At 45.6% G+C, this 15,997-nt stretch overlaps 1 protein-coding gene across 1 annotated transcript in view; it reads left to right on the forward strand.

Moving 5' to 3' along the window:
* The first annotated feature begins 4,257 nt into the window (after positions 1–4,257).
* The window catches only part of SARM1 (sterile alpha and TIR motif containing 1), a 28,632-nt gene continuing 16,892 nt past the window's right edge, over positions 4,258–15,997 (forward strand). Inside the window, exons 1-3 of the mRNA XM_073565707.1 lie at positions 4,258–4,366; positions 4,770–5,281; positions 11,505–12,123. Coding sequence (XP_073421808.1) covers positions 4,827–5,281; positions 11,505–12,123 — 1,074 coding nt within the window. The 5' untranslated portion in view covers positions 4,258–4,366; positions 4,770–4,826. The remainder of the gene's footprint in view (positions 4,367–4,769; positions 5,282–11,504; positions 12,124–15,997) is intronic.

Below are 15,997 nucleotides of genomic sequence, written 5' to 3' on the forward strand. Positions count from 1 at the left end.
GCAGTTTCTGAAATACTCAGACCAGCCCTTCTGGCACCAACAATCATGCCACGTTCAAAGGCACTCAAATCACCTTTCTTCCCCATACTGATGCTCGGTTTGAACTGCAGGAGATTGTCTTGACCATGTCTACATGCCTAAATGCACTGAGTTGCCGCCATGTGATTGGCTGATTAGAAATTAAGTCTTAGCACACAGTTGGACAGGTGTACCTAATAAAGTGGCCAGTGAGTGTATATATGTGCACACCTACAATATATGCATCGTGTGTAAAAAAGCATCTTTACTGATAACAGGACAACATGATAAAAACAGTTAAAACCAAAAAATCACATCACCCCCTATATAGTATATGTTTTTATCATGTTGTCCTGTTATCAGTAAAGATGCTTTTTTACACACGATGCATATATTGTAGGTGTGCACATATATATACACACACGTCTTTTTCTATGGTTTCCAGCTGACTCAATTTACAGGACACAATATTGTGGTTGGCACTCTTGGCTTCTGGTTGATGCACAATGGTAGTAAATGAAACTGTGGACTATGAAATATGGAGACTAAAGGCCCTTTTACATTTAGCGATGCACCAGCGATCCAACCAGCGATCCGACCCGGTCAGGATCGCTGGTGCATCGCTAAATGATCGCTAGTGAGCTTTCATACAGAAAGATCTCACAGCGATGCAGCAGCGACGCAGCGCACGATACTTACCATTCACACACAGCGATCCTGGCGTCCTCCCGCCCGCCTCCAGCGTCGCTGGACGTCACAGCAGGAAGCCTCAGCAGGAAGCAGACGACGAGAAATGGAGCCGGACATTCTCGCACGATCAGCGATGAGCAGCGGGGGAGCCGGTCGTTGGTAAGTATCACACATAGCGATATCGCTAGCAATATCGCTATAACGTCACAAAACCAGTGACATTTTAGCGATATTGCTTAGTGTAAAACCCCCTTTAGGCTGTGAAGAATATTGAGGTGAAAGTCTTCTCTTTAGCTGATTGAAGATTAATAAGATTATTATTGTAGTAACAATATCCTGCTGTGATCTTCTATCTGGGGTCCGGACAGACTTACAGCTCTGGCATGGAGTGTGGCCTGTTACTTGTGAATTTCCTTGTATAATCTGCAGCTTTATAATATTGTGCAGCCTGCCAGTGTCACACTGGTGTCTGACTCTTACATGGTCACTGTATGGTGGGATTACTGGGGGCATTGGTCTTTGTATACCAGTAGTATACACCTGTCCCTGTTTGACTTATTTGTACAATCCACTTTTGTTTTAATTCTTGTGTTTTTAGTCTTGTATGGACTGACATGAGGAGCATGACCAAGCATAGAGCTATTTCGGCAGGCGCATAGTGCTTGATTGTAAGGAAATGAAGGATCTCTGATGTTCACCCTGTTGTCACAATTTCCTACAAACTGCCCTGGCTGGGTGTCCTAGAGGTGGGATCCGCAGCTATAACACATGGATGGTGAATCTGGTGATTATTAGAAATGGATATTAGACCATTGCTCACAATGCATTATTATTATGTTACCTGCCAGCAATTTACATATATACGTTTCATGAAGCGATCGGTTGCCAACTTGACCTTTTCGTTTTTCTGGACAGTTTATCAAAAAATCATGTGCACTAAATATTTCTTGCGGACACATTGGAAAACCATAAATCATGATTATAAGCGATACAAGTCTACAGCCCATAATATGGTATGGAGACATCAGCTGCAATCACTGTAACAGGATAATAATTACAGCAAAATAATCTGCACAAGTGTCTGGCTAGGTGGGAGCAATGCCTAGGAGACCAACATCACCAATCACTGACCTCAGGGAGACCAGTCAAAGAAAACACTGCGGCAGCCGGCAAAGGCGCTCAATCAGTGAAATCCTAGGTGCATTGCTCCCTGGGAAATACGAATATGCAAATAAAGTCCATGGAGCCTCATTTAAGAGTCTCAAACACACGACTAGCCAGATCTTCCTCAAGGCAAGGACCCAGCCAAGGAGTGGCTCCTTTCGGAAACCACCATTACCACCATATTAATCCTACTCCACAATGATGAGGGGCAACACCCCGAAACAGCTGTCTGTGGATGGATACCTGCCCTTGGTATTTCCCTTGTCATATCTGTAAACTCGTAAAGCGCTGGATATTGACTTAAAGGGCCACTAAATATAGTGGTAATGGTGGTTTCCGCAAGGAGCCACCCCTTGGCTGGGTCCTTCCCTGGAGGAAGATCTGGCTAGTCCCGTGTTGCTCCACGGACTTTATTTGCATATTCAGCTTGAAAATAATCACGGACACCTTACTTTTACGGACAGATCAAAAGAGTGACCAAGTTTTACGGCTGTCCTGGAATTTCTGGACATTTGGCAACTCTGCTCTGTGTCTCTGCGGTCAGTCTGCCCTCGGAGTCTCTTCACTAGGCCTCTGCTCTGTGTCTCTTCTTTGCCCTGAGTCTCTGTTCTGGGTGTTTGTGGCCAGTTCATTCTCTGAGTCTCTTCTCTCTGTTCTGGGTCTCTGCTCTGTGTCTCTGCCCTGAGTCTCTGTTATGGGTCTTTGCGGTCAGTCCTTGTTCTGAGTCTCTGCCCTGAGTCTCTGTTATGGGTCTTTGCGGTCAGTCTTTGTTCTGAGTTTCTGCCCTGAGTCTCTGTTATGGGTCTTTGCGGTCAGTCCTTGTTCTGAGTCTCTGCCCTGAGTCTCTGTTATGGGTCTTTGCGGTCAGTCCTTGTTCTGAGTCTCTGCTCTGTGTCTCTGTTATGGGTCTTAGCGGTCAGTCCTTGTTCTGAGTCTCTGCTCTGTGTCTCTGCCCTGAGTCTCTGTTATGGGTCTTTGCGGTCAGTCCTTGTTCTGAGTTTCTGCCCTGAGTCTCTGTTATGGGTCTTTGCGGTCAGTCCTTGTTCTGAGTCTCTGCCCTGAGTCTCTGTTATGGGTCTTTGCGGTCAGTCCTTGTTCTGAGTCTCTGCCCTGAGTCTCTGTTATGGGTCTTAGAGGTCAGTCCTTGTTCTGAGTCTCTGCTCTGTGTCTCTGCCCTGAGTCTCTGTTATGGGTCTTTGCGGTCAGTCCTTGTTCTGAGTCTCTGCTCTGTCTCTCTGTTATGGGTCTTTGCGGTCAGTCCTTGTTCTGAGTCTCTGCTCTGTGTCTCTGTTATGGGTCTTAGCGGTCAGTCCTTGTTCTGAGTCTCTGCTCTGTGTCTCTGCCCTGAGTCTCTGTTATGGGTCTTTGCGGTCAGTCCTTGTTCTGAGTCTCTGCTCTGTGTCTCTGTTATGGGTCTTTGCGGTCAGTCCTTGTTCTGAGTCTCTGCTCTGTCTCTCTGTTATGGGTCTTTGCGGTCAGTCCTTGTTCTGAGTCTCTGCTCTGTGTCTCTGTTATGGGTCTTAGCGGTCAGTCCTTGTTCTGAGTCTCTGCTCTGTGTCTCTGTTATGGGTCTTAGCGGTCAGTCCTTGTTCTGAGTCTCTGCTCTGTGTCTCTGCCCTGAGTCTCTGTTATGGGTCTTTGCGGTCAGTCCTTGTTCTGAGTCTCTGCTCTGTGTCTCTGTTATGGGTCTTTGCGGTCAGTCCTTGTTCTGAGTCTCTGCTCTGTCTCTCTGTTATGGGTCTTTGCGGTCAGTCCTTGTTCTGAGTCTCTGCTCTGTGTCTCTGTTATGGGTCTTTGCGGTCAGTCCTTGTTCTGAGTCTCTGCTCTGTGTCTCTGTTATGGGTCTTAGCGGTCAGTCCTTGTTCTGAGTCTCTGCTCTGTGTCTCTGCCCTGAGTCTCTGTTATGGGTCTTTGCGGTCAGTCCTTGTTCTGAGTCTCTGCTCTGTGTCTCTGTTATGGGTCTTTGCGGTCAGTCCGTGTTCTGAGTCTCTGTTCTGTGTCTCAGCCATGGTTCTCTGCTCTGTCTCTGTTCTTGGTCTCTGCTCTGGGTGTGTGCTGAATCCGCGCTCGGCCATTATAACCCAGGACTCCCGGACCCGGAGACTCTGACTCCGCGCTCTTTGTTCCAGAACCTGCATATAGTTTTTATACAGCAGCACCTCCGCCCCGCCCTCCAGTCTGCTACCGGCCACGAGCGCCACAACTGCGTGCTGACTGGATACAGCCGGTTACAAGCCACACCCCCGTGCTGATTATTGGACGACGTGTATAACGCCCCGCCTTGCTAAGGCTGTAGCTGTTAGAAGAGGATGTTGTCGCCAAGGAGACGGGATCTGACTGTTGCCAAGGGGTGGGGCGAGGATGCGGTGACGTCACTCTGCGGCTGCTCGTCTCGGCGAGATGCTGGGATCCAGACAACAGAAGAGCCGGACAGGTGGAGGCGGTGTTCATCGGGCGACTGCTCTCGGCCGGTGCCGCCTTACAGGACTTGTCTGTACGTTTTATGGCTGCCTTTATCTCTTCTGTGTCAGGGCTGTAGCAGTCCATAGATGAGGAGCTCCATTACCTGCACCTCACTGTCCTTTAACTACTCCCATCAGTGCAGGTATCTGAGGAGTAGTAGTAGGTAACGTGTGTAAGTGTCCTGCATAGTCAGTGTTGTCATAGTAACAGGAGCACTGTGGTGCTGGAAGGTGACAGTCCCTAAATCTGGGTAGTGCTCCCTGCTAAGCTTCCCAGCCAGGCCAGGAAAGCATGAGTGGGTTGTGCTGGGGTCGGGGCCGCGCTGCTGCTCTGTGAATTAACCCTCTGATTTCCAGTGTCCTCCACCTTCTTGTAGGTGACATATGTGTGCTGCCTCTGTGCGTCGCTGACTCATCTGCTTTCTTTCCATCCAGGTTACGTGGTCTCATCCATAACAGTTGTGTGCCAGGAGAAATGCTGTAGGGGGCTCCATGGTCCTCACCCTCCTGATCTCAGCTTATAAACTCTGCAGATACATCACCATGTGTAACAGCGAGCGCCTCGTCATGCCGGGGTACATGAACACTATCTGCTGGTGGCAGGGTTCAGGGGGCACAGACAAGGGCGAGCAGAGGTCTCCGGGAGTCGGTGCTGATGTTCAGGTGGCTTTGGATCGAGTCTTGCCTGATCTCCATGTTGCTATCTCTAAGCTGAAGCAAGCCATGTGTGAGGAGAGTGTATGTGACACCATCTCCGAGATTTTTCAAATGGTGGAAGAGGCTTGGGTGATGCCAGCGGTGGGACGAGAGGTTGCCCAAGGGTTGTGTGAGACAATCAGACTCGAAGGTGCGTTGGACCTGCTCCTCGGCTTCCTTCAGTCCACGGAGAAGGAGGTGCAGTACAAGGCATGTCACCTGCTGGAGCAGGTTCTGGTGCTAGAGAACAGGTAAGGTGAGGTCTGCACTGGGCACGGTGTCTGCATGTTACACGGGGAGCGGAACCATGTGAGCAGGCCACATCTGTCAGGGGGAGCTGAGCTGCTGAATGGAGGGGGGACAATATGACCTCCATATAACCCAACGGAGAGGTCATGACATTTTACTGATTGTAACCCTTTATAACAACACTGACCGAGACCAAGCTGACTGCCCATTGTCTACACGGCAGCCTGCAGGAAGAGCTGCATACATCGATCCCTGTGCACACAGCTCATACAGAGATTATTTTTCTCTTCAAAATAGCACACGGAGGAGTAGTCGCCTTCCGCACCATTGTGCATCCAGCTTTGGCTGTACCAACTCTGGAAGGGATGTCTGCTGTCTCCAGGTGTAACAGGACTCCTGGGGCCTGTCATTGGCAGCAACAGTCAGGTGACTAGAACAGCGCCTCCCTGGGTGAATCTCTGCTGAAGCGATCTTCTAGACTCACCTGACCGTCAGTGGTCACTCACAGACCTATGAGTAAGGACAAGAATGGTACAAAACGCCTAAGGTGCCACATGTCCTGGTTCTTCCTGTGGATTTTTGACCTTTATGTTTTTATGCTGTCTTGAATAAACTTTGAATTTTCATTAGACCCGGTGCTGAATCACAATCCTCCATTTTGTTCCCTATTAAAAACATACGGCCAGTAGAAGGGACACGATAGGGGCGATATGTTTTACAGTGCGTACACAGTAATTGTGCCTTCACTTAAGCCGTTTAGTGGTCATAACCGTTTTATGGCTCCCATAGAGTATGTTGCCCTCCAAAATGCCCACACACACAGTATGACAGTCCACATTAAATTCCCCAACCCATTTTGCCCCCACATGCTTTGCCCCAGTAAGGTATAATGCCCCTATAGTGCTTACAACATAGTATTATAGGGCTAGTGCCCTCAACACAGTATATTACTCCAACCCCCCGTAACATAGTATGATGCTCCTACAGTGTACCCTCACAAGTTATGATGTTCCCACAGTTCACCCAAATATATTATGATGCCGCAACAGTGACCCTACCATAGTATGAAGCCCCCACAGTGTGATGTTCCCACTGTACCCTCACACAGAATGATGCCACCACAGACCCCCACAGTATAATATCACCACAGTATGATGCCTCCATAGTGACCCACAAAACAGTATAATGCCCCCACAATGACCTCCACAGAGTATGATGCAAAAAAAAAAATGCAAGTAACTTAGTGGGTGCAGAAATGCTGCAAAAAATCTGCAACATCAAAATACCTCAGTGATTGTAAGCCAAAACCAGGAGTGAGTGATAAATTCAGAAGTGGTGACGTGTCTCTATTTTACTTTTCCTCTAATTGTTCCACTCATGGTTTTGGCTTACAAATACTGAGGTAAAAAACTCACCAAATAGTGAATGTGTGAATGTGACCTAAGGCTACTATCCCACAATGAGCTTTTTGTTGAGGTTTTGATGTTGCAGATTTTCTGCACCATTTCTGCACCCACTAAGTAAAATAAGGTACTTGCATTTTTTTAAAATGCACAGCATCAAAAACTCACCAAAGGTACATTGTGGGAACGTAGCCTTAGGCCGCATGCACACATTCAGTATTTGGTGATGGTTTTACCTTAGTGTTTGTAAGCCAAAACCAGGAGTGGAACAATCAAAGGAAAAATGCGAGAGAAACTCGTCACCATTTCAGTATTTATCACCCATTCCTGGCTTACAAATACCGAACATGGCCTTATGGAAATCTCATGCCCACGGGTAAAAACCAGATTTGCCATGTTCTGTCTCTCACTTGTTTTGAGAGCCTGTGACGTAACGTCTGACTTCCAGCCAGTCAGAAGTTGCAGTCACAAGATGGCAGTGGCACTGAATAAACCCAGCTGACATGGTGCTGTCATGGTCATGGAAAGCTCTGCAACAAATCTGATACTGTAATACTGTAATTTCCTCCGGGATCAATAAAGTTTATCTAATCTAATCTAATCTAATACATGTGAATATACACTTAATGAGGTCTAACAGCAAACCCCACATAGAGTGCTATTGTCTATATTTCCCACTGTACTCGCAGCTCTTCACCTTTGGTTGTCAATAACCAGAACTTGTCATAATCAGTGACATTACTCTCTGGTGCTGATGTCATTTGCTGGTGCTGTGACATCACTGCCTGGTGCTAGTGATATTTTCTGGTGCTGTCACACTATTGCCTGGCACTGATGTCATTAGCTGGAGCTGTGATATAATTGTCTAGCTCTGATGTCTTTAGCTGGTTCTGTGACATCATTGTCTGGGTCTGATGTCATTTCCGGGTACTGTGACATCATTGTTTAGCTCTGATGTCATTAACTGGTGCTGTAATGTCATTTCCTTGTCTAGCTCTGATGTCTTTAGCTGGTGCTGTGACATCATTGTCTGGGTCTGATGTCATTTCCGGGTACTGTGACATCATTGTTTAGCTCTGATGTCATTAACTGGTGCTGTGATGTCATTTCCTTGTCTAGCTCTGATGTCTTTAGCTGGTGCTGTGACATCATTGTCTGGGTCTGATGTCATTTCTGGGTGCGGTGACATCATTGTTTAGTTCTGATGTCATTAACTGGTGCTGTGATGTCATTTCCTTGTCTAGCTCTGATTTCATTAGCTGGTGCTGTGACATCATTGTCTGGGTCTGATGTCATTAGCTGGTGCTGTGACATCATTGTCTGGGTCTGATGTCATTAGCTGGTGCTGTGACATCATTGTTTAGCTCTGATGTCATTAACTGGTGCTGTGATGTCATTTCCTTGTCTGGGTCTGATGTCATTAGCTGGTGCTGTGACATCATTGTCTGGGTCTGATGTCATTAGCTGGTGCTGTGACATTATTGTTTAGCTCTGATGTCATTAGCTGGTGCTGTGACATTATTTTCTATCTCTGATTTCATTAGCTGGTGCTGTGACATCATCGTCTAGCTCCAGGGATGTTTTCTGTTACTATTAAATCACATTGCTGTGACATCATATCCTGGTGCTGATTTAGTTTGCTGGGGCTTTGTCCTAACCTCTAGCAAACACTCCCATCCTGGCCTGGGCACCCAACGTGGTCACATTCACTCAATATTGTAATGACTAGATTGCAAACCTGACAGTGACTGCACAACATACAAAGAAACCAATATACAGACATTACACTTACATTCCTGCAAACAAGCCTACAAAGCTGTGCACAGCAATTGTTTTTAAAGGGCATGTAAACATAAGTGAGGGCATGCAAACACTGTATTATGTGTGCTGTATTATGGCGCAACCTTCTGTATTGATTTGTTATTCTGTGCCAGGATGTAGCGTGTTCAAAGGTGCTGTACAATGTGTACTGAGCTCTGCGACAGACAGTCTCACTTCCTTTCCCGTCATCACCAGTATAGGTTCTGCTCTCCCCTAATCACTAAGGTATCTCTCATTAATCATGCTAATTTTAGAAGTGCGATAATTACTTTTTTTCAATGCACTCAGAACTCTCTGTGCTGGGATCCTGAGCAGATCAGTGCCCAGAGCTTGTTGACTGTTTTTTTTTCTTTCATTTATACTCACCCCAACTGTGCGAATTAAGGCCTGTATGGGCTTTTCCAACCAACATTAATTTTTGCAATTCTTCTAAAATGTAAAAAAAAGGGTGTTATCGGGAGTGAGCATTCCCAAAAACACTTATTTTCCCATATTCATGCGATGTAAACAGGCTGCCGATCACCCAGCAAACAAGTAAGACTCCCGTTTTTTGGTGAAATTATCTTTTGCATAAAAGATTATTGTTCTTAGCAGTGCATCATCGTGTGTAAACAGGACATGTTCTGCCAAGAACAATGGCAGCCTATGCGCAGTGGACGAGTTATTACTGATTGTTCTGCCTGCAAGTAAATGAGTTCTGCCCGTCGAACGCAACATGTTGCATTTTGTTGCGGTCTGCGCAGCGTCAAAACGATGCATGCGGAGGCATCCGCATACATTTGCATGGCCTGAGTACCCAGTGTTAAAGATAGGTACGCAGGACGCATGCCGACGTAGGCGGAGCTGAATGGAAGAGGTGCAGCAGTGGACGGGGCTTAACGGAGGAACTACGCAGGCCTCCTCAGCTCTGCCATATGCAAGTGTGAAACCAGCCTAAGCAGCTATTAAACTACTGACAATTAGCAAACAAGTAGTTTATCAGCATTCGTTTATTGCCGCAAGTCAGGTGACTAAAACCTCCCGTTACACGTAAAAATATCTGACCAATTTACGTCCAATCAAACCAAAATTGGGTGACTATTTGATCGGATTGAGTTCTGTTGTATCTATTAAAACAGAAATTTCAAATGCTTAAAAATTTGTCAAAGACAATGATGGTTGTGCATAAAGAGATCTCTGAAAGGCAACTCCATTATCAGGAATTGGAAGTTTTATTTTATGTCGAATACAATATATGAGGAAGACGAAAAGATCTGTTTATGTAAATGGCTAAAGTTACTTTTACTTATATTTTTCGGAAAAATCAGACCAATCTTACAGATGATCTAATTGGCTTGAGTTAGGGTGCGTTCACACTGCACAACCTGTGACCGTTAAATGACTTCTGATCAGCTACATATTTGCCAGTTGGTAATTTATTAGCCTGTTTAGACGAGCCGATCCCTTCTGTGAACATAGACTCTCACTGTTCCCGGCGGCACATGTTTACACAGGACTAGGATTTTTAAGCAAGCTTACAAATCATTTCACCCAATGAACAACTATTTAAATCTTTTGTCAGTGACTGACAGCCTGTTTACATGGGACTATTATTGGGAAACGGGTGCTTACAAATGCTTGTTCAGGGTAACCGGCCATTGTTATGTGCACCGTTAAAACCGCCATATGTACACAATAGACTAACATTGTCCAGTCTCACCGGTACCTGCTGACTTGACTGACAATCTAAAGTTCACGGAGACCTTCTGACTCTCCACAGCAGATGATGTTGTGGAATATAAAGATCTGGCATGTCTGGTTTTGGACCAGCAATCCCATTGTTTTCGGGGGGAGATAAACTGCCAAAGAAGTAGTCTGCCAGCAGCTCTCATAGAGAACATAAAGCTAGCTGAACGCTGGGACCATCCTTCGGCCTACAGCTGTCTGTTGTGTATAGGGTCCCCTACACAAGAACAGATTTTTTTCGTCTGTTCAGATTGTCCTAGAAGTAAACCTTCTTGCTTGTCAGCTGTCTTTCAAATATCTGCTTACATGTTGCAATTGTTATCTTTGGCAGACAGGTTTTTAAGCACACCACATGAATTTTATGGCAGGTAAGGCACACTCGAATCAGATCAATTGGTCATTTACACAGACCAATTTTGATCTGATTGAACATAAATTGGACAGACTTTTGTACAAGTAAAGACAACACAACTCAGACTAATTTCATCATCTGTAAAATTGGCCTAATTTGACAGAAATCTGTGTTTGTAAGGCTGGCTATACACATTAAATGGCTGCTGGCCGAAAGATGCTTCTGCCGATCGTCTGGCTGACAGCAATCTCAGGCGAAATTCCCATACACAGGAGTGCTCGCTCGTCTATGCGCCCCTGTGTTCTCTATGGGTAAGCCATTGTCGTGACATAAGACATATGTTATCGAGATCTCTCCCAACCATCAGTCAGCCAGTGTCCCCAAACATATTAGATTGTCGTACCCTAAATGCTGCCTAATCTGTACCTCCAAACAAACCATGTGTGTGATAAGCCAGGTCCCCATAGCAAACTATTGAATCGGCCACCCTCTCCTCCCCCACGATTATCACCTCCTGGTACCCCTGTTGTGAAGCCAATATTCTGGCTAATTCACCCATGAGGCATCAATCCACTTTGACAGCACCTCTGCATGTATAGGGAGGCAGCACTGCAGGGGGTCCCAGTGGTGATGAGTGGGGGGGTGGATGTAAAAGCAGGTGGCAGAGCAGGCAGCACTGCTGTAGAGCCCCATAGTGACATGTGAACACTTGCACTTCTTGCCTGCCCAGCATCCTGGTTCCCCCTGAGATCTCGGGCAGCTATGTCTATAGTCCACCCTTGTATGTTACTTATCGCAATCCTGCAGTCTTGTGTTGTTTTGCTTTGACACTTTTACAGTCCACTTAGGCATTTAATGTCCCTTTCATAGCACATGAAGATGAAGTTCTTGTATACAATGTGTTTTATGTTACTCTATTTGCAGAGATCGCATTGCACGTGTTGGATTGGGCGTTATCTTAAACATTTCAAAAGAAAGAGATGACCCAAGACTTGCCCGACACCTCTCCGGCGTCCTTGAGCACATGTTCAAACACTCCGAAGAAACCTGCAAAGAGCTGATAAATGATGGGGGTCTGGACTCAATCCTTTTTTGGTGTCGATGGACTGATCCAGTAGTGCTGAGACATTGTGCTATGGCTCTGGCCAACTGTGCTATGTATGGTGGACCTTCTAATCAGAGGCTGATGACTGAGAGAAAGACGGCTGAGTGGTTGTTCCCTTTAGTGTTCTCAAAAGAAGATGAGCAGATTCGTTTTCACGCTTGTCTGGCAATCACCGTATTAGCAACGAACAAAGAAATTGAGAAGGAGGTAGAAAGGTCTGGCACACTGGCATTGGTTGAACCCTTTATTTCTTCCTTGGATCCTGAGGAGTATGCCCATTGTATTCTGAGCAATAGTGATAACACACAAGGAAGGACGGCTGGCGACCTTCAGCGTCTGGTGCCACTGCTGGACAGCACACGGCTGGAAGCTCAGTGCATTGCTGCCTTCTACTTATGTGTCGAAGCTGCTATTAAATCCCAGCACAAGAATACAAAGGTGAATTTAGTTTATGTTTACCAGAACCATTGAATCAATGATACCAAGAGTTACATAAAAGTAATGCAGATAAAGCCCCCATACAAATTAGCTGGCCGAACCCGTTGATATCGTTGGGTTCTGCTTACAGACAATTCTGGATGATAATTGTTGAGTGAGATAAGATCCGTCATTTTGGGGTCCTACTTTGACAACCCCTACTAATCACTACAATGGCAGTTGAGCGTGCGAGGTGATGCACCATTTCAAATACAAAGGCCACCAAACGCTGGGCACTGCTGTCTTGTCAGGGTCACAAACCTTTAAAATAAAGTGGTGGGGCGCATCGCGCATGCTCAACCTCAGCTCCGTTCAAAGAGAAGGAACCAAGGCTCAGCATCAGCAATCAGACATTTATCAGCTATCCTGGTTGTAGTTTTTACTGATCTCCTACCTACATGTTTAGAAAACCTCCTCACTGCTCATCTGACTAAGTAATAAATGGAAAAAAATTAAATAATCCCTGCAGTGGATTACACATGGGCAGCTCACAGACCAAAAATACGCTTGTCTGAACCCAGCCTAAAAGTTGTCCAATCGTCTTAGATAGCTTTTGATTGACAGCTTGTTTGGCTAACATGTACTACTTCCGAACGCCCCGTAAACGTGCATGCTTGGGTTGAGCAAGTGTTCGTGTGTTTTCAAAGGGTGCAGGAGGGAAAATTCTTACATACACATTAGACTAAAGTCAGCCGAAACCGCTGATATCAATGGGCCAGTTTAATGAGTTTAATGTGTATGGGAATCCGACCTTTGGAATTTTAACGGCTGATTTTGTTCCTGTGGGAATAGCCTGCTGAAAGAGGAGTCTGGCCATGACTTTCATAGAGAACAATGGAGACTGCGTGAGGGGGAGTCAATCGTTTGGCTGACAACTTTCTAGTATATATGGGGGCCTTAAAATTAACCTGTCACAAAAACGCTATTAACCTGCAGATATGGGGTTAATCTGCAGGTTAATGGCATTCTTAACCTGCTCGGGGAGAAAATTAACTTTATTCCCCCGACATCGTTCGGGTTTCAGTCATGTGGGTTCAGACACCACTCTGAGTCACCGCTGACTATACAGAGCGGTGGCTGTAACCGCACCTCCGGCTGTAAGTCAGGCTAAGTTCACACTTGCATATGGCTGCTCTGCGGATGGCTGCGTATGTCCTCCCTTAAGCTCTGCCTACGCTCTGACTACTTCTGCATGCGTCCTGCATTGTCCTGCATACCGATCTTTAACATTGGGTACCCAGGGACATGCGTTGTATGCGGATGCGTCCGCATGCGGCATTTTGACGTGCCCGCTGACCGCACAGACATGCAACATGTTTGACAGCACCAGCAAAGTCTATGAGATTGTAGAAATCTCATGCACACAGTTTGTTTTTTTTTGTCCTCAGTATTTTGTGCAATACCATGGTTTTTGCAAAATGCAGCATATCACTTCTTTCAGCGTTTTTTCACCCATAGAAAGCAATCGCTAACTGCAAAATCGCAGCAAAAAACGCAGGTATCACATTTTGCGGTGTTTTTAGTGAAAAAAAGCAGGTACAGCAGTATGTGAAACCCATTTATTTTAGTGATTTTTCTTAACTTTAAATCATAATATCTTGATGTTCATGTCAGATGAGACTGGCAGTTTAGGATTAGTACAATTTAATAGGATTAGTACAGTTTAATTAAATTAGAATAGTGTACAAAGTACAGTCATGGCCAAAAGTATTGACACCCCTGCAATTCTGTCAGATAATATTCAGTTTCTTCCTGAAAATGATTGCAAACACAAATTCTTTGGTATTATTATCTTCATTTAATTTGTCTTAAATGAAAAAACACAAAAGAGAATGAAGCAAAAAGCAAAACATTGATCATTTCACACAAAACTCCAAAAATGGGCCGGACAAAAGTATTGGCACCCTCAGCCTAATACTTGGTTGCACAACCTTTAGCCAAAATAACTGCGACCAACCGCTTCCGGTAACCATCAATGAGTTTCTTACAATGCTCTGCTGGAATTTTAGACCATTCTTCTTTGGCAAACTACTCCAGGTCCCTGATATTTGAAGGGTGCCTTCTCCAAACTGCCATTTTTAGATCTCTCCACAGGTGTTCTATGGGATTCAGGTCTGGACTCATTGCTGGCCACCTTAGAAGTCTCCAGTGCTTTCTCTCAAACCATTTTCTAGTGCTTTTTGAAGTGTGTTTTGGGTTATTGTCCTGCTGGAAGACCCATGACCTCTGAGGTAGACCCAGCTGTCTCACACTGGGCCCTAAATTATGCTGCAAAATTTGTTGGTAGTCTTCTGACTTCATAATGCCATGCACACGGTCAAGCAGTCCAGTGCCAGAGGCAGCAAAGCAACCCCAAAACATCAGGGAACTTCCGCCATGTTTGACTGTAGGGACTGTGTACTTTTCTTTGAATGCCTCTTTTTTCTCCTGTAAACTCTATGTTGATGCTTTTGCCCTAAAAGCTCTACTTTTGTCTCATCTGACCAGAGAACATTCTTCCAAAATGTTTTAGGCTTTTTCAGGTAAGTTTTGGCAAACTCCAGCCTGGCTTTTTTATGTCTCGGGGTAAGAAGTGGAGTCTTCCTGGGTCTCCTACCATACAGTCCCTTTTCATTCAGAAGCCGACGGATAGTACGGGTTGACACTGTTGTACCCTCGGACTGCAGGGCAGCTTGAACTTGTTTGGATGTTAGTGGCGGTTCTTTATCCAACATCCGCACAATCTTGCGTTGAAATCTCTTGTCAATTTTTCTTTCCCGTCCACATCTAGGGAGGTTAGCCACAGTGCCATGGGCTTTAAACTTCTTGATGACACTGCGCACGGTAGACACAGGAACATTCAGATCTTTGGAGATGGACTTGTAGCCTTGAGATTGCTCATGCTTCCTCACAATTTGGTTTCTCAAGTCCTCAGACAGTTCTTTGGTCTTCTTTCTTTTCTCCGTGCTCAATGTGGTACACACAAGGACACAGGACAGAGGTTGAGTCAACTTTAATCCATGTCAACTGGCTGCAAGTGTGATTTAGTTATTGCCAACACCTGTTAGGTGCCACAGGTAAGTTATAGGTGCTGTTAATTACACAAATTAGAGAAGCATCACATGATTTTTCGAACAGTGCCAATACTTTTGTCCACCCTCTTTGTTATGTTTGGTGTGGAATTATTTCCAATTTGGCTTTAGGACAATTCTTTTTGTGTTTTTTCATTTAAGACAAATTAAATGAAGATAATAATACCAAAGAATTTGTGTTTGCAATCATTTTCAGGAAGAAACTGAGTATTATCTGACAGAATTGCAGAGGTGTCAATACTTTTGGCCATGACTGTATACATTGGCTGATCAAGGTGTGAAATTGAACAATGCCTGTGGCCAACCAAAGTGTGAAAGTAAACAGTGTCCTACAAACTCCATTCCCTGTCAGTGTCTTAAGGCCCCTTTACATTTAGCGATGCACCAGCGATCCGACCACGATACGACCCGGTCAGGATCGCTGGTGCATCGCTAAATGGTCGCTAGTGAACTGCCAAACAGGCAGATCTCTCCAGCGATGTAGCGGCGCAGCAGCGGTCGTTACTTACCTTTCACACGCAGCGATGTTGACGTCCTCCCGCCCGCGTCCACGCGTCGCTCGTCGGCGCCAGCATGAAGCGCCCGACGAGAAATGGACCCGGCCGATCTCGCGCGATCAGCGACAGACAGTGGGGGAGCCGGTCAGAGGTAAGTATCACACATAGCGATATCGCTAGCAATATCGCTGCTGCGTCAAAAAATCGGTGACGCTTTAGTGATATTGCTAGCGATATCGCTATGTGTAAAACCCCCTTTAGGTAAAC

The sequence above is a fragment of the Dendrobates tinctorius genome, unplaced genomic scaffold (genome assembly GCF_039654945.1).
Source record: "Dendrobates tinctorius isolate UK_male_01 unplaced genomic scaffold, ASM3965494v1 ptg000016l, whole genome shotgun sequence".
NCBI classification, from domain to species: Eukaryota; Metazoa; Chordata; class Amphibia; order Anura; family Dendrobatidae; genus Dendrobates; species Dendrobates tinctorius.